Source organism: Anomaloglossus baeobatrachus, chromosome 5, assembly GCF_048569485.1.
Source record: "Anomaloglossus baeobatrachus isolate aAnoBae1 chromosome 5, aAnoBae1.hap1, whole genome shotgun sequence".
NCBI classification, from domain to species: Eukaryota; Metazoa; Chordata; class Amphibia; order Anura; family Aromobatidae; genus Anomaloglossus; species Anomaloglossus baeobatrachus.
The window spans coordinates 527,790,249-527,809,389 of NC_134357.1; the positions used below are offsets into that span (position 1 = coordinate 527,790,249).

A 19,141-nucleotide genomic window follows, 5' to 3' on the forward strand; every position below is an offset into this window, starting at 1 on the left:
AGGCACAAAAGGAATGTTCTACATCAAAGAGATCACACAGTGAAGAAGCCATATTCATGTTTAGATTGTGGCAAATGTTTTAACCAGAAATCAAACCTGGTTACGCATCAGAGAATTCACACAGGGGAAAAGCCATTTTCTTGTTCGGAATGTGGGAAGTGTTATAGTATTAAATCAGCTCTTGTTATACACCAGAGAAGTCACACAGGGGAGAAGCCCTTTTCATGTTCGGAGTGTGAAAAATGTTTTCAGCAAAAATCAGATCTTGTTAGACATGAGAGAACTCACACAGGGGAGAGGCCATATTTGTGTAAAGTATGTGGGAAATGTTACAGTGTTAAATCAAATCTTGCTAAACATGAAAAACATCACATAGTAAAGGAGCAAATTTCATTTTCTGAATGTGAAAAACATTATAGCAGTAAATTAACTATAGTAACGGAGCAGAGCATTCACGAAGGGCTGAAGCCATTTTCATGTTCAGAATGTGGGAAGTGTTTTAATTATAAATCAGATCTTGTTAGACATCAGAGAATTCACACAGGGGTTCTGCCATTTTCATGTTCACAATGTGAAAAAAGGTTTAACCAGAAATCAGATCTTCTTAGACATCAGAGGAGTCACACAGGGGCAAAACCATATTCATGTCCAGAATGTGGGAAATGTTTTAAGCAGAAATACAATCTTATTACACATCAGAGAAGTCATACAGGGGAGAAGCCTTTCTCATGTTCAGAATGTGGAAAACGATTTAAGATAAAATCAGCTCTTCTAATACATCAGAGAATTCACACAGGCGAGAAACCATTTTCATGTAGAGAATGTGGAAATTGTTTTAATCAGAAAGCAGATCTTGTTAGACATGAGAGAAGTCACACAGGGGAGAAACCATTTTCATGTTCAAAATGTGGGAAAAGTTATAGTGTTAAGGCAAATCTTATTACACATCAAAGAATCCACAATGCGGCAAAGTCATTTTTACTTGCAGAATGTGGGAAACATTATAGTATTAAATCAAATATCACACAAGAGAGTATTCACACAGAGGATAAACCCTTTTCATGTTCAAAATGTGGGAAACAGTATAGCGCTAAATCATATCTCCTTACACATCAAAGAATTCACACAGGGGAGAAACCATATTCATGTTTAGAATGTGGGATATGTTTTAACCAAAAGTCTGATCTTATTAGACATCAAAGAATTCACGCAGGGGAAAAATTATTCTCATGTTCAGAATGTGGGAAATTTTTTCACCAGAAATATAATCTTGTTACACATCAGAGAAGTCACACAGGGGAGAAGCCATTTTCATGTCCAGGATGTGGGAAATCTTTTACCCGGAAAGCAAACCTTGTTACTCATCAAAAAAACTCACATAGGGAAGAAGCCAAACTCCATATCCATAACATTGAAAATTTTTGAGCCACAGAAAACATCTTCTGAACCATCGAAGAACTTACCAGAGAATTAACTGTTTTCGTTAAAAAAAAAAAACAAAAACCTATTCTTTTTTTGACTAGTTGAATGAAAGTGTTACGGGGGGACCGGCAGATTAGGACCAGGGGGTATATATCCTAATCGCCAGTCGGGGCCCACCATGCTCCAGATGACAAAGGAGCTGCTGGCACCTGAGGGTTAGGCGGAGACTATAGAGCTGGATGGCTCTGAGATAACCCAGGAACTCTGGGAACCGGTCACGTGTGTTGGGACACGTCAGACCGGACGACAACCCGATTAGCGTTTTGGTGCACCTAGCGCTACACCAACCACGTGTGCAGGAAACACGTCAGGCCGGGTGGTAACCAGGTAGCGTTGACTGGAAGACCGCCACGAAAGCGCCCTGTCGGCCACGTGTGTAGGACATGTCAGGCCGAGCGGTCCTCCGATTAGCGTTTCTGGCCACCTCTCGAATGGCCACGTGTGTAGAACACGTCAGGCCAGATGGGTACACCAGTAGCGTTGACCGGGAAGCCGAGGAGGATAAGGAACACCCTGTTAACTCCACAGGGGTCCTGGGGTACACTGTCCGTGCGCGTAGGGGACACAACCGGACAGGTGGCGCAGCAGGTGCGTTGTCCGTGTACGTAGGGGGCACAATCGGACAGGTGGTGCAGCAGGTGCGTTGTCCGTGTGCGTAGGAGGCACAATCGGACAGGTGGCGCAGCAGGTGCGTTGTCCGTGTGCGTAGGGGGCACAATCGAACAGGAAGCACAGCAGCCGCAGCCCAGTTAATGCCACTGGGTTGCTATAGCAAGACTGGAACGGCAGGAGGGAGGCACGGCGCCTGACCCTGATGTGCCGAGCCACGAATCTTGGCGTGACAGGCACCGTTCGCCTAACCCTACCTACGGCTTCCCAACATAGGCTTATGCCGCAATGAGGCTCTAACATGGAGGTGTGCTCTGACTGAGCAAAAGTGAAGACTGCGCACCTCCATGTTGTCTCCAGCCCCTTTTATAACCTGGGTCCGCCCCAAACCCAGGGTGGAACCACCAAGGTCCAATAGCAGAGTGCCATGTCATCAGTGACGTCACATGCGACCTATCCGGAACCGCCACGCCATTGATGACTTCATGGCAGCCACGCCCCAAACACTTCACCAGTCATCGTCTGACGACCAATACTGAGGTGCCAGATCATAGGGGCGGGCCTCTGCGAGCCAGTCCGGAGTTGCCACGTCATCAGGACACCTGACACCCTCTGCCCTATCAGGGCCTGCCACCTCACGGACATGCTTAGTGAGGTCCTTACCGGACCTAGCCTCTGGTGCACTAAGTGCCTGAGCATGCCCAGTAGCCTGAGCAACAGGCTCAGAAAGCAGACTATCAGTTTGAGCATGCTCAGTAGGCACATCCCAGCACTTAGACACAGCACGAAGTCCAAGTACCTGTGCAAAAAGGCTGTTAGGGTTAATTGTGGGAGCATGCTCAGTAGCCTGAACTGAGGACTTAGACTCAGACATAACACAATCAGGCTGAGCATGCTCACTAGGCAAAACACCGGGCTTAAACTCTGGCTGGGGTAAATCGGTGCACGCATGCGCACTAGCCGCCTCTCCACACTTAGACGTGGTGGAAGGAACAGCCAACTGGACAACCCGAGGCACGGCCAAAAACGGCAGCCGGCGCCTGGGCGCAACAGGAACCGCAGCAGGCTGCTTGCGGCTATGGCGGCGCCGGTTCGTAACAGAAAGGCTCATAAAATAGCATGTAAATAATATTATTACTTATATTGATGCTGATGCAATAATAAAATATTTCCAGTCAGTGAGATTCTTTAGGTTTCAAAGCCAGTATCCATGGTACTTTATGGCCTATTTTTCTTCTTGTCACAAACAAAAAGTCAGAGGGTGGTAGTAGTAATTAATTAAGGTAGTTTTTTTTTTTTTTATAAATTATGTTTTTTCTCCATACTGGAACTTTCAGATAAAACTACAATTAAATATTATCAGTACAAAAAGCAAAAGTGTCATGGTCTTATTTAAACAAAAAAAATTGGTTGTCATCAAAAAGAGTTTGTTTGATGCCTTTATGTTGAATATTACATGAACACTGTATGGAATATGTAGGTACAGATTAGTCTGACTACAACCAATCATTAAGCGACGTTTATAGAGTGACAGACATTGTAATGCTCAGCAATCTTTGATGTGAGGCTGGTTGAGCTGTCCGTACGCTCCAAGAATCTTTTGAGGCATATTTTAGTATTAAATCGCGTTTCCTCCATAGTTTTCAGAGGAGGCAGACATCGGCAAAATGCAATCGATTCACAATCACAGAGTATTCAGTTTGAATCGAATTTCCTGAAACTTGCTGATTCAAACAAATTTGAAAATTTTGAGATTTGATGGAGCACAGTTTGTATGGAAGAGTTGTTTTCAATCTTCAGAGTAACTGGATAAGTTTCTTTTCTGTTGTGTGTAAGCGCCTATAGTCAACAGGGTCCTCTCTATCACCTGTAGACTACAAGCTCTTATGGTCAATGTTGTTATATCTCATAGATTGTAAGCTTGCAAGCAGGGCTCTCACTCCTTCTCTACCTATAGAACTATGTGCTACTTTTGTTTGTTTTTTGTCTGTACATGCCCCTGCTTAATTCTAAAGTGCTGTGGAATATGTTGACGCTATATAAATAAACTTTACTTTATCTCTCACTCTCTCCTAATGACTATGAGATCTCATGGTCAGTGGGGTCCTCTCTCTCTTGAGTAGAATGTAAGCTTTTATGGTCAACGGGATCCTCTCTCTCCTCCAAAGTTCTTACAGTCAGCGGGTCCTCTCTCTGTCTCTTTTTCGTTGTATGTAAGCTCTTATTGTAAGCAGGGTCCTTTCTCTCTCCTCTAGTCTGTAAACTCTCATAGTCAGGAGTAGAGATGAGCGAACCGGTCGCGGTTCGGCTCGAGGTCGGTTCGCCGAACGGAGCTCCCGTTCGAGTTTGGTTCGTCGAACGTTCGACGAACCGAACTCGAACTGCATAGGAAACAATGGCAGGCAATCACAAACACAAAAACACCTAGAAAACACCCTCAAAGGTGTCCAAAAGGTGACAAACAACTCACAACACAACACAAACACATGGGAAAGTGACAAGGACAAATTCTCATGTGAAAACAAAACAGCGTTACGAGGAAAAAGAGGAGGAGACACAGATATAGGCATGGCATGCCCTTCTAAAATCATGTAAAACACCGCAAGGTGACTCCAAGCGGAGTCTCCCTTTTTTCCAAAAATTGGGCCACACAGACACCCCTTCCGTGGCAGCACTTGTGCCCCAGTTGTACACTTCACAGCTAGATTTGCATCAAGCACATTCAAAAATACGCCATACTTAACCGTCCCCAGGAGGACACCGGGGTAGGTAGCTAAGTCTTTCCTGATCCCAGCTCTGTTCATCTTGGCTCCTTTTAAAAAACACAGCAAGCAAGGGTTACTCCAAGCGGAGTCTCCCTTTTTTCCAAAAATTGTGCCCCACACACACCCACCCATTCAGTGGCAGCACTTGTGCCCTAGTTGTACACTTCACAGCTAGATTTGCATCAAGCACATTAAAAAATACGCCATACTTTACCGTCCCCAGGATGACACCGGGGTAGGTAGCAAAGTCTTTCCTGATCCCAGCTCTGTTCATCTTGGATCATTTTTAAAAACACAGCAAGCAAGGGTTACTCCAAGCGGAGTCTCCCTTTTTTTCCAAAAATTGTGCCCCACACACACCCACCCATTCAGTGACAGCACTTGTGCCCTAGTTGTACACTTCACAGCTAGATTTGCATCAAGCACATTCAAAAATACGCCATACTTAACCGTCCCCAGGATGACACCGGGGTAGGTAGCAAAGTCTTTCCTGATCCCAGCTCTGTTCATCTTGGATCATTTTCAAAAACACAGCAAACAAGGGTTACTCCAAGCGGAGTCTCCCTTTTTTTCCAAAAATTGCGCCCCACACACACCCACCCATTCAGTGGCAGCACTTGTGCCCTAGTTGTACACTTTGCAGCTAGATTTGCATCAAGCACATTCAAAAATACGCCATACTTAACTGTCCCCAGGATGACACTGGGGTAGGTAGCAAAGTCTTTCCTGATCCCAGCTCTGTTCATCTTGGATCATTTTTAAAAACACAGCAAGCAAGGGTTACTCCAAGCGGAGTGTCCCTTTTTTTCCAAAAATTGTGCGCCACACACACCCACCCATTCAGTGGCAGCACTTGTGCCCTAGTTGTATACTTCACAGCTAGATTTGCATCAAGCACATTCAAAAATACGCCATACTTAACTGTCCCCAGGATGACACCGGGGTAGGTAGCAAAGTCTTTCCTGATCCCAGCTGTATGCATCTTGGATCATTTTTTAAAACTATGTAAGCATGGGTTACTCCAAGCGGAGTCTCCCTTTTTTTCCAAAAATTGTGCCCCACACACACCCACCCATTCAGTGGCAGCACTTGTGCCCTAGTTTTACACTTCACAGCTAGATTTGCATCAAGCACATTCAAAAATCCACAAGCATTTACTCTCCCCAGGATGACACAGGGGTAGTAAATTCCTGGTGGATCCATGACTTGTTCATTTTGATGAACGTTAGTCTGTCCACATTGTCACTGGACAGACGCGTGCGCTTATCTGTCAGCACACACCCAGCAGCACTGAAGACACGTTCAGAGACAACGCTGGCAGCTGGACACGACAAAATCTCCAAGGCGTAACTGGAGAGCTCTGGCCATTTTTCTAGATTTGAAGCCCAAAATGAGCAAGGCTCCATTTGCAAAGTCATGGCATCGATGTTCATTTGGAGATACTCCTGTATCATCCTCTCCAGCCGTTGACTATGTGTCAGACTTGTTGTCTCTGGTGGCCTTGCAAAGGAGGGTCTAAAAAAATTATGAAAAGATTCCATAAAATTGCTGTTACCAGCACCAGATACAGTCCTACTGGTACGGGTAGACTGTTGAAGATGAAGAGACCGTCCCATGTTTGTCAAGTTACAACTGTGAGATTCACTCCCTGCACCTGCACGGTTGTTTGGTGGAAAAGCCGAGCTAAGATCGAGTAACAGCTTCTGCTGATACTCCTGCATACGTGCGTCCCTTTCTATGGCTGGAATTATGTCACAAAATTTGGACTTGTACCGGGGATCTAATAGTGTGGCAAGCCAGTAGTCATCATCACTTCTAATTTTGACAATATGAGGGTCATGTTGGAGGTAGTGCAACAAGAAGGTACTCATGTGTCTTGCGCAGCCATGCGGACCAAGTCCACGCTGTGTTTGTGGCATAGAGGTGCTACCCGTTCTTTCTTCCTCTGACATCTCCCCCCAACCTCTTTCAACTGAAATTTGACCAAGGTCTCCCTCATCCGCTGAGTCTTCCATGTCCATGGACAGTTCGTCCTCCATTTCTTCATTTTCTCCTGCACCTTCCTCAACATTTTGCCTGCTACTATGTGCCCTTGTTGATCCCTGTCCCCCATGGTCCCATGCCTGCCGCGTTGGTGATGATGAACGTCTGGACCTTGGTGATGTTGTTGTCCCTTGCGCATATGAATCCTCCTGTAGTTCCTCCCCTTCCTGTTGTCCCACCCCCTGACTCCAAATAGTGTTTAGCGTGTGCTCCAGCATGTAAATGACTGGAATTGTCATGCTGATAATGGCATTGTCAGCGCTAAACATATTCGTCGCCATGTCGAAACTGTGCAGAAGGGTGCATAGGTCCTTGATCTGAGACCACTCCATCAGGGTGATCTGCCCCACCTCTGCATCTCGTTGGCCCAGGCTATACGTCATGACGTATTGCACCAGGGCTCGGCGGTGCTGCCACAGTCGCTGTAACATGTGGCGAGTCGAAATCCAGCGTGTCGGCACATCGCATTTCAGGCGATGAACCGGCAGGCCGAAAGACTTCTGGAGCGATGCAAGTCGCTCAGCTGCGGCGGTTGAATGGCGGAAGTGAGCAGACAGTTTTCGTGCCCTGGTCAGAAGGCCATCTAGGCCGGGATAGTGTGTTAAAAATTGCTGGACAACAAGGTTCAACACGTGAGCCATACAAGGCACGTGTGTCACCTTGCCCAGGTGAAGGGCCGCACCCAGGTTTGCAGCTTTATCGCACACGGCCTTACCAGGCTGCAGGTTGAGTGGAGACAACCATTTATTAAACTCAGTCTCCAGAGCTGCCCACAACTCAGTCGCTGTGTGACTCCTATTTCCAAGACATGTCAAGCTAAAGACCGCCTGATGCCGTTGCGCTCTGCTGCCAGCATAGTAATGAGGGGTGCGTGATTCCTTCTGCGCAGTGAGAACGCTGGTGGCCTGACCAGGCAGGCTTGGGGCGGAGGTGGAGGACCCAGATGAGGTGGAGGAGGCAGAAGCAGTGGCGGAACTTGGACAGACAGAGGATTGACACACAAGTCGTGGGGACGGCAAGACTTGTGCAGCAGACCCTTCACCATCTATCACCATAGTTACCCAGTGCCCAGTCAGCGACATGTAACGTCCCTGTCCATGCTTACTGGTCCAAGTATCGGTGGTGAAATGCACCCGTTCACACACAGAGTTTCTCAAGGAAGCGGTGATGTTGTGTGCGACATGCTGGTGTAGCGCGGGCACACCTTTCTTAGAGAAGTAGTGGCGACTAGGCATCTGGTACTGGGGCACAGCGACAGACATAAGGTCTCTAAAATACTGTGTGTCCACTAGGCGGAAAGGCAGCATTTCGGTAGCCAAGAGCTTACAGAGGGATAGAGTCAACCTCTTAGCTTTGTCATGGGTCGCAGGAAATGGCCTTTTATTTGACCACATCTGAGGGACAGAGATCTGGCTGCTGTGTGTAGACGGTGTTGAGTAGGGTGTCCCTGGAAAAATGCAGGTTTGTGAGGAAAGTGCAGGCGGAGACATGATGTTGCCTTCATCCAACGTTGGTGCTATCGATGTCTGAGAGAGCTGTACACACTCACTTGTTTCCCCTTCCAAACCAACTGACGACCTACCAAGCAAACTGCCTGTTGCGGTTACAGTGGTGGAAGTTGTGCGTGGAAAACCAGGTGTGACAGCTATCCCCACAGTCCTAGAAGATGAAGAGCGCGCGGATGCACTGGAAGGGGCAGGCCGTGGATGGTTCGCTACGCTAGGCCACATTGCAGCACGGTGAACTTCCCACTGGGACCTATGATATTTATTCATGTGACGATTCATGGAAGAAGTTGTCAAATTGCTGAGGTTTTGACCTCTACTAACAGAATCACAACAAATTTTACACATCACATAATTTGGGCGATCTTTTTCTATGTCAAAAAAGGACCAGGCTAGGCAAGGCTTAGAGGGCATGCGACCTGCTGAGCCCCCCCCCGACTAGTGCTCAGAGGCAGAGTGGTGGCTGATGATGCAGTTGTAGACGTTCTACCAGTGCTCCGACTCTGTCCAGGAAGGCGCAAGGTAACTTCGTCGTCGGTTGCATCCTCCTCCACCACCTCTGTTGACCTCCTCGAGTGCCTGACTGGGGGTTGACAGTAGGTGGGATCTAGAACTTCATCATCAATTGTTGTGTTTGCACTCCCCTCCCCCTCAGACCGAGCCTCTTCTTGCCCTGACCGAATATTTAAGTTGTCATCCCAATCTGGTATCTGCGTCTCATCGTCATCAGTATGTTCCTCATTGTCTATAACCACAGGTGTTACAGTTTGTGACAAATGGTCAACATTATGCTCAGAAACTTGGTCCTCACGGCCTGAATCAGAGTCACAAAGGTTCTGGGCATCACTGCAGACCATTTCATGTTCTGTACTCACTGTAGCTTGGGAGCAGACCTCTGATTACCAGGCTATAGTGTGACTGAACAGCTCTGCAGACTCAGCCATCTCAGTTCCACCATACTGTGCAGGGCAGATGGAGACTTCAGAGCTGGGAGAAAGCATGTTTGATTGGGATGACAACTCAGAGGACTGGTGTTTTTTGGATGCGGTACTTGAGGTGGCTGAGAGGGCACTTGTTGGATTACTTGAGATCCATTCAAGCATTTTCATTTTTTGGCCATCATCTACCTTTGTTCCTGTTGTTCGTGTCCGTAAAAAAGGGAGCACATCGGATTGTCCACGGTAAGTAGTATTTATCTTACTTTTGCTGGAAGATGGTCTATCTTCAGCAGATGATAATGGAGCTTTGCCACCTTCCCTACAGACAAACCCTTTTTTTCCTTTTCCACCACGCCTCTTCCCCTTTCCACCAGCATCTGTCATTTTGCCACTCATGTTGATTGCGACAAGATTGTGCACTGAAAATGTGGTAGTAAAAATTGAGAGGTGGTGTAGATTGCAGCGGTGGTCTAGCTTTATTAACAGCAGAATAATAAAGAATAAATATCCCTGACAATGCAACTACGGCCCTTAAACTGGCAGCATAAATTGCTAGTATAATGGCTTAGTTATAATGAGTTTGAGTGTGCAATGCAGGCAGACGTGCTGCAAATATCTTTGCACTACTGGGACTATACAGAAGTCCAATAGCCACGTTTAGGATGCCACTAAGTTCACTCAGTGTTTGCTAGTATAATGGCTTAGTTCTAATGAGTTTGAGTGTGCAATGCAGGCAGACGTGCTGCAAATATCTGTGCACTACTGGGACTATACAGAAGTCCAATAGCCACGTTTAGGATGCCACTAAGTTCACTCAGTCTTTGCTATTATAATGGCTTAGTTATAATGAGTTTGAGTGTGCAATGCAGGCAGACGTGCTGCAAATATCTGTGCACTACTGGGACTATACAGAAGTCCAATAGCCACGTTTAGGATGCTACTAAGTTCACTCAGTGTTTGCTAGTATAATGGCTTAGTTATAATGAGTTTGAGTGTGCAATGCAGGCAGACGTGCTGCAAATATCTTTGCACTACTGGGACTATACAGAAGTCCAATAGCCACGTTTAGGATGCCACTAAGTTCACTCAGTGTTTGCTAGTATAATGGCTTAGTAACAATGAGTTTGAGTGTGCAATGCAGCCAGACGTGCTGCAAATATCTTTGCACTACTGGGACTATACAGAAGTCCAATAGCCACGTTTAGGATGCCACTAAGTTCACTCAGTGTTTGCTAGTATAATGGCTTAGTTCTAATGAGTTTGAGTGTGCAATGCAGGCAGACGTGCTGCAAATACCTGTGCACTACTGGGACTATACAGAAGTCCAATAGCCACGTTTAGGATGCCACTAAGTTCACTCAGTGTTTGCTAGTATAATGGCTTAGTTATAATGAGTTTGAGTGTGCAATGCAGGCAGACGTGCTGCAAATACCTGTGCACTACTGGGACTATACAGAAGTCCAATAGCCACGTTTAGGATGCCACTAAGTTCACTCAGTGTTTTCTCGTATAATGGCTTAGTTATAATGAGTTTGACTGTGCAATGCAGGCAGACGTGCTGCAAATATCTTTGCACTACTGGGACTATACAGAAGTCCAATAGCCACGTTTAGGATGCCACTAAGTTCACTCAGTGTTTGCTAGTATAATGGCTTAGTTATAATGAGTTTGAGTGTGCAATGGAGGCAGACGTGCTGCAAATATCTTTGCACTACTGGGACTATACAGAAGTCCAATAGCCACGTTTAGCATGCCACTAAGTTCACTCAGTGTTTGCTAGTATAATGGCTTAGTTATAATGAGTTTGAGTGTGCAATGCAGCCAGACGTGCTGCAAATATCTTTGCACTAGTGGGACTATACAGAAGTCCAATAGCCACGTTTAGGATGCCACTAAGTTCACTCAGTGTTTGCTAGTATAATGTCTTAGTAACAATGAGTTGGAGTGTGTAAAGGGCAGGAGGGTACAGTGGCAGGGTTGTGGGTCTCTGGGTAGAGGAAAGGAAGCCTGCCTTTCTATTCCCTCCTAATGGGGAAATGCAGCGAGGAAATCCCTGACCTTAGCTACACAGACGCTGTCATCTTGTGTAGCTGTTAAACTCTGTTTTCAGGACCTGTCACCTATGGCTCTGACCCTGCCGGTATGAGCCCTTAAAAGGACTGATAGAAAGTGCTATCCCTATGCTGTCCAGCGCTGTGTATGGAGCGTATACAGCAGTATCGGCGATAGGAGCTGTGCCAGTGATGTCTAACACCAAGGACGCAGAAGGCAGATAATGGCGTGCTGGAGGAAAATGTCCGTTTTTATAATGCAGGGACATGTGACATGGACATCCTATCACACATGCTGTTGCTTCTCTGGCTAAAAGTCCACTTAGCTGTGTGTGTGTCTGGGATTGGCTGACATGCTGGCCCTCCCCACTACACGCGCGCGCTTAGGTAAGGAAGACAAGGAAAAAAAAAAAAATGGCGATCGCCATTATCCAAACAGCAGTGATCTGAATGCGCTGTTCCCGCACACTATACACTGAAATGTCATAATAGTGTGAGTCACAGAGTGACTTACACTATTACAGCGGAAAGCCAGCTAGGAATTAGCTGTTTTTTTTGCTGCTAGAACCGTTCTCGAACGTATCTAGAACTATCGAGCTTTTGCAAAAAAGCTCGAGTTCTAGTTCGATCTAGAACAGCCCCTAAAATCACTCGAGCCGCGAACTGGAGAACCACGAACCGCGCTCAACTCTAGTCAGGAGGGTCCTATCTCTGTCCCTCTCTCTCTTGTTGAGTGTAAACTCTTATGGTCAGTGGCGTCCCTTGTCTCCTGTAGAGTGTAAGCTTTTATGGTCAGCAGGGTCCTCTCTCTCTATCACCTGTAGAGTGTAAGCCAGGGGTCTCAAACTCGCCCGAGTTTAAGGGACACACATAGAAAAAAAAATGTATTCAGGTGGCCGCATTCTTTGCTGATCCCAATGACATTTTTAGTGATCACATATTTTTTCTATACACCTTTAGATCACATTTTTTTTAACATTTTTCGCTTGTTTATTATAATGAATGTATAATTTTTTATTTCAGTTTATATACTGTATATTAAAAGTATTTTTAATGTGAAAAAATCATTTATTTTGTTTTTGCTTTTTTTTTTACATTTTATCCTTTTCAAGTAATATCATTTTACAATTACCACCATATAGTAACATTTTGTAGTAATATTTCCATCCTGGTCCTCATCTTTTAGTAATTTCCCCATCCTGTAGTAATGTGCCCATATTGTTCCCTGTGGTAACGTACCCATGTTGTCCCCTGTAAAACAGGAAAAAAAGACTTGAGTGTAGATATGGAATATGGCAGCAGGGGGCATACCAGATGAAAATAGGAAAACAGGTAAAAAAAGACTTCAGTGCAGATATAGAATATGGCAGCAGAGTGACATACCTGTGGATGAAGCAGATGGATTGTCAGTGCAAGAGAGGTGGCAGCATTCAGGAGGATATATTATGAATTACATTTCTGGAATATTTCTGATCGCTCACTTAAAAAAATCCCACTTATGAAATCACACCAGACCACGTCTGTGGTAATTTGCACGTATTATCCCCTTGTGGTAATGTGCCCATTTTGTCCCCTTGTAGTAATGTGTATAGAATGTAAGCCCGCAAGGGTAGGCCCCTCTTCCCTCTGTACTAGTCTGTCTACTGTAACTTGTATATGTATTTTGTATGCAACCCCCTTCTCATGTACAGCACCATGGAATTAATGGTGCTCTATAAATAAATAATAATAATAATAATAATAATAATAATAATAATAATAATAATAGTGTTCCCTGTGGTAATGTACCCATGTTGTCCCCTGTAGTAGTGTGCACATGTTGTTCTCTGTGGTAATGTGTACATATTGTCCCCTGTGGTAATGTGCCCATATTGTAGTATTGTGCCCATATTGTCCCCTTGTGGTAATGTGCCCATATTGTCCCCTGTGTTAATGTGCCCACATTGTGCCCTGTTGTAATGTTCCCATATTGTAGTAATGTGGCCATATTGTCCCCTTGTGGTAATGTGCCCATATTGTCCCCTGTGGTAATGTGCCCATATTGTGTTAATTTGCCCGTATTGTCCCCTGTGGTAATGTGCCCATATTATCCCCTGTGGTAATGTGCCCATATTGTGGTGATGTGCCCATAATGTCCCCTGTGGTAATGTGCCCATATTGTGGTAATGTGCCCGTATTGTCCTCTGTGGTAATATGCCCATATTGTTGTAATGTGCCCCTATTGTCCTCTGCGGTTATGTGCCCATATTGTGGTAATGTGCCCATATTGTCCCCTGTTGTAATGTGCCCATATTGTGTTAATTTGCCCGTATTGTCCCCTGTGGTAATGTGCCCATATTATCCCCTGTGGTAATGTGCCCATATTGCGGTAATGTGCCCATATTGTCCCCATGTGGTAATGTGCCCATATTGTGGTAATGTGCCCATATTGTCCTCTGTGGTAATGTGCCCATATTGTCCCCTGTGGTAATGTGCCCATATTGTCCTCTGTGGTAATGTGCCCATATTGTCCCCTGTGGTAATGTACCCATATTGTGGTAATGTGCCCATATTGTCCTCTTGTACTAATATCCCATCCTGTAGTAATATTCCCTGTTATGAGGTTGTTCAAATGGAAAAAAAAAAAGATTCTTCTCACCTCTCCTCCATTCCTTCAGTGTCCTCACTTCTTACCTCATGCAGCCCACAGGCACCTAGTCACCGTGATGATCGCTGACCGGTACACGGAGCCGCCGCCATCAGTATTTTTCTTTTGTGGAACAATTTGCGGCACTGCTGCTCTCTTGACTTCTTTACTATGGCAGCCGCACTGGCCAATCAGAATACACCCATGTTAGCTGCTGGCTTCTGATTGGCCCGCGATAGCTGCCATTAGTAAAGCTGTGTAGAGACGAGCTTCTCTGCGCGGTGCTGAAAATATACTCACCTGAACGAAAGTGGTGGCTCCATGTATGTACTGGGCTACAATCGTTACGTGGTCTAGGTGTTCTCAGGCCACAAGAAGCAGCTTCAGGGGCCACATGCGGCCCGCGTGTTTGAGACCTGTGGTGTAAGCTCTTATGGTCAGCAGGGTCCTCTCTCTCCTGTTGAGTATAAGCGCTTACCAAATAGGCCCCTCTCACCGAGCCTGAACTCGGAGAATACAGACAACAAGAAAACACCTAGAACACAATGGATCTGTATAGAGCTGAGCCAAAACTGAATCATGACAATACCTTTTATTCTTAAGTGATTTAAAACATTCATAACCTTCTTTTGGGTCTATTTTACAAGGATCGAATGGCATCACAATACAACCACTTATCGGTAAACTTTACCGATAGGCAGTTTTTTAAAAGACAGTTTACACAGGTAAACCAAAGTAAATGGTGAACTGTACTAGCTCACTCAGTGCGGATCGGCTGCCATAGTCTTCAGCAGTGTGTTTACACAGGATTGTGCACTACCAAGTACAAAGATCTTTTGTTCATCGGGTCATCGGCAGCCAGTTTGCACGGTAAAATAATTGTGATATGAGCATTTTTAGCAATGCTCGTTCATGATTATTTTGCTCTGTCATCACTCTTTCTCTGCATTTGACATATATGCTTGTAGATTCGCTGTAGTATCTCTTACTTTTTCATCAGGACGTGAGTGATGTTGGTGATGTCCCGTGGAAAGTTGCCTGCGAAGATTTGTGCACAGCTGGCAAGTATTGTTGCATTTCCTTTTAATCAATAGAACAGGTGCACAATACCTTCTGGCCACAAACATAACCATGACCTTGCGAAGTAGTAAAGACCTGCTCTGAAGTAAGCCTACAAATTCACATGCTACTGTCTAATTAATTAGGTAGCTTAACAGTCATTTGAAGGGTTTAAAGGCAACTATCAAACTAAAAAAATTTTCTTTTTCAGATTTTTGTGCAACCGACCCGACAAGTTTTATTTTTAGGTTGTGATAATACAAAACAAGCAAAAAAAGAAAATTGTGACTGCTTGGTTTTAAAGAGTAAATTAACCTGTCACTCCGGGGCAAGGGAACACCTGGTATACGGTGCAGCACAGAGGGAAAACCAAGGAATATGTAAAGGAAGGCCCTGGCGATAGGTGATGACCCCTAACCCCTCTACCTAACACTTACCTGTGGATGATCCCTGCAGTCCCTAAGGTCCATAAATGCCTTCCCCCTGTGCGCCATGCCGTGCATAAGCCCTTGCTAACCCTGAACTTGCTCTGAATAGAGTGTTGTCCAGCAGGACATTAGTCTAACTACTACAATAAAACAACACAAGAAAGGTAAGATAAGCAAGTGGGGAAAGACACAACAAAAATAATTCCTTAGTATCTTCAACAGGAAACTTTACAGCTGCAACTGAAATGACACCACAGCTATGCAGAGACAGTCCGGGGACTCTACCTGGCTCATCCAAATTGCCCTGATGCGGTGGCAATTGAAGTAATAAGGAGTTAATGGCAGCAGCCCATAGCTGCCATTAAGTCCTAGGTTAATCATGGCAGGCGTCTCCTCGAGATACCTTCCATGATTAACCTGTAAGTAAAAGAAAATTAACACATACACCCAAAAATATGCTTTATTTGGAATAAAAGACAAACCCCCTCCCCCTCTTTCACTACTTTATTAAACCCCCAAATACCCCTCCAGGTCCGACGTAATCCACAGAGGTCCCACGACGCTTTCAGCTCTAGTACATGAAGCTGACAGGAGTGGCAGTAGAACACGACCGCTCTCTATCAGCTCCACGCAGCAACTGAAGTGAGGGGTGGGGTGGAGCCGAGCGGGCCCATGGTGCTGAGGACGTCAGTGACGGGGACTGCATGGCTGGGGACAGGTGACTATCCAGGTGTGTGTGTGTTCAGTGTATGCATACACAGGGCTGAGTGCGGGGGGGCAGAGCCGAGCGGGGCCATGGTGCTGAGGGCGTCAGTGCTGGGGACTGCATGGCTGGGGACAGGTGACTATCCAGGTGTGTGTGTTCAGTGTATACATGCGGAGGGCGGAGTGTGAGGGGGGGCGAAGCCAAGCGGGGTAATGTGTGCGGGGGCGAAGTGCGGGGGAGGGGTGGAGCCGAGTGGGGTATTATGTGCGGGGGGCAGAGGCGAGCGGTGGGTATGTGTCAGCTGGGTTGCCGGTGTGGGCTCCCAGGGGTTCAGCACTCACCGGGGAGTCGGGGCTCCTTGTGGGTGTGGGGAAAAGTGTCGGGCGTCGTCCTGTTGGCCCGTAGTTTAGGCTGTTCAGTTAGGCTCCTTGCACACGCAGCCAGGGTAAATATCGGGTAACTAAGCAAAGCGCTTTGTTTGGTTACCCGATATTTACCTTGGTTACCAGCGTACATCGCTTAGCGCTGGCTCCCTGCACACATAGCCAGGGTAAATATCGGGTAACTAAGCAAAGCACTTTGCTTGGTTACCACCGTATAGTGCTTAGCGCTGGCTCCCTGCATACATAACCAGGGTAAATATCGGGTAACTAAGCAAAGCGCTTGCTTAGTAACCCGATGTGTACCCTGGTTACGTGTGCAGGGAGCCTTAGCTGAGCCGTTGGTCGCAGGCTCTTTAGCGCACGCGGTGTGGCGACGGTTGTCACTGTAATCACATCATTTTGGAGCAAGACAGGCAGACAGAATAAAGCAATATATATATATATTGTACTCTCACAGCAGAAAAGCATATAGAAAAAGAAAAATATTTTGTATTCCCACAGGTAGATCGCCTCTCTAGTGTGGTGCTGTTACAGAGCAAAGGAAAATATATAATATGTAGCCTGTCCGACCTGATGCTTTCCCATTACTATTGCCAACTGTGCAAAACTCACAACTGATGGCCTGTAATTTGGCACTCTAGGGAGTCACTAGAACTGAAAACCTGAGTTTTGATGCATGCTGCTAGTCTGGATGGGGATGTCTGGGTGCATAAGGTACCATAACCCTGCAGGTTATAAAGGTAGGAATATTCTAGTAATAAAAGTAATAAAGAAGCAATGTCCTTGGGTTTCTGTTCTTTGCCCCTTTTGAGGTGATCAATGTAAAGGCACATAGGTGGATAGTCCCTAAAGGCATTCGTCAGTGACCAAGTACATTTTCTTTGCCTTTTTTGTTGCTAAAGTCCTTGCACTAATTCATATTGCTAGTCTTGTGACTTTAAGTTCTTATACTATCTACAATAGTTCAGCTTACACCATCTGATGTTGCCTCTGGAGGTCCTCCTGTAACATTCCTCTCGTTTTCTCACTGCTCCTCCAATGGATGGAGTTCACATCTAGGGATTTGGTACCAGAATTCCTTTGTGAAATCCGAACATGTTTTCCCTACAGCACAACTGCTGAGCACTGTACCTCTACTTCTTATTTATTTCTGTGGTACCACACCAAGAATTGATGCTTGTTTTGTTTTTTTTTGTTATGTTGCTGACCATTCTTTGTCTTCATTCTGATTTTTCATGTTGGCGGCCCTCCTGGTTCTGACCCACCATCCTTGAATTTTCTTACCTCTGCCTCACTCTTCCAGCCAGCAGCCACTCTGTAGAAGCAATACAGTGGATCGTGTTAGAAGACCATATTCCTGTACAGGGGTTAAAGGGCAAAAGCGAAGTTTCTTCTGTAATCTGGGCAGTGCCGAGTTTGTCTGAGCTATTCTCAGGATTGCTGCAAGTCCCAGCTGTCAAGACACCCCAGAGGTCAGACCTGTGATGACTCAGCATCTGACCAATTGTGTGGGCAGTGAACTATTCTTAATTAGGTCAAACATATTGTTCTTTAGTTTGGTAAATTAAGAGAAGTCAGCAATTGTTTCATGTCAGACTGACCGAAGCCCGATTGTCTATTAAATGTGGATTGCCTCAGTCTTTTTTGAAGACATAATTCAGACGAAAATTATGCAGTCAGATTGAACTAGTGACCAATGACAGAAAAGCCATCTCCCACCAATCCGGTAAGACAAAATACCCTGTAATGAGAACTAAGGGCCTTATTCCTGTAACCATCATTCTACAGGATTTCAGCCTAGGATCCACGGTTCCAGCTGGAAGATCACAGAACTGCTTCACTGCTCAACGTTAAGCTCACAAATTCACTTGAAGAACTCAGGTTGGCTGGCACAATTCAGTGACCTGGCTACATATCTTGCTGTGTTTGGTCAACTTCCTAAACTCGCCACTATCTCCTCTCAGTGGGTGCCTGCCAAAAGCAGGGTGGTTCCGGCTTGGATAGTTTGCCCTGGAAGCCCTGAAGTTAAGAAGATTCTAATCCCTGGCTAGCCAGCAGAAGGGTGAGACTGTCGCTTGTGCCATCTTATGTTCTTGCTGGGAATGTACGATATGTTTTTGCCTGGTCGTGAACCAATAAAGTTTACTAGTGTGTGGTTCCCTCACCCTGTGTTGTCTGAGTAGTTTTCTGCTTATGGGGAAGGAGTCCAGGTGTTCACTGGAATGAGTCCTGGTACGTGTGGTCTTTCTGAAGACAGCCAGGCCAGCAGACAAGAGCACCCACTAACGCTTGTGTCTCCACAAGACCTCGCAGTGATCAGTAGTTATTCAATATCCGAAGATTCAATTCTGGAAATACCCTGAAGACTCTCAAATCTCGCTAATTAATTTGACATTATTACCTTATATATTTCACAGTCCTGGAACCACTTTGTAATCTTCCTTACACTATATTTTCATAAAATTCTTACTAGGTGTTCGGAAATACCAGAGGTCCTAAGGCAATATATTGACATGCAAAAGATAAAGAAAGAGACACACACGTGA

At 45.6% G+C, this 19,141-nt stretch overlaps 1 protein-coding gene across 1 annotated transcript in view; it reads left to right on the plus strand.

Annotated features, from left to right (window-relative positions):
• The window catches only part of LOC142312158 (uncharacterized), a 193,832-nt gene that overhangs the window by 83,390 nt on the left and 91,301 nt on the right, over positions 1 to 19,141 (plus strand). The window contains exon 7 of the mRNA XM_075351060.1: positions 12 to 1,348. Coding sequence (XP_075207175.1) covers positions 12 to 1,348 — 1,337 coding nt within the window. The remainder of the gene's footprint in view (positions 1 to 11; positions 1,349 to 19,141) is intronic.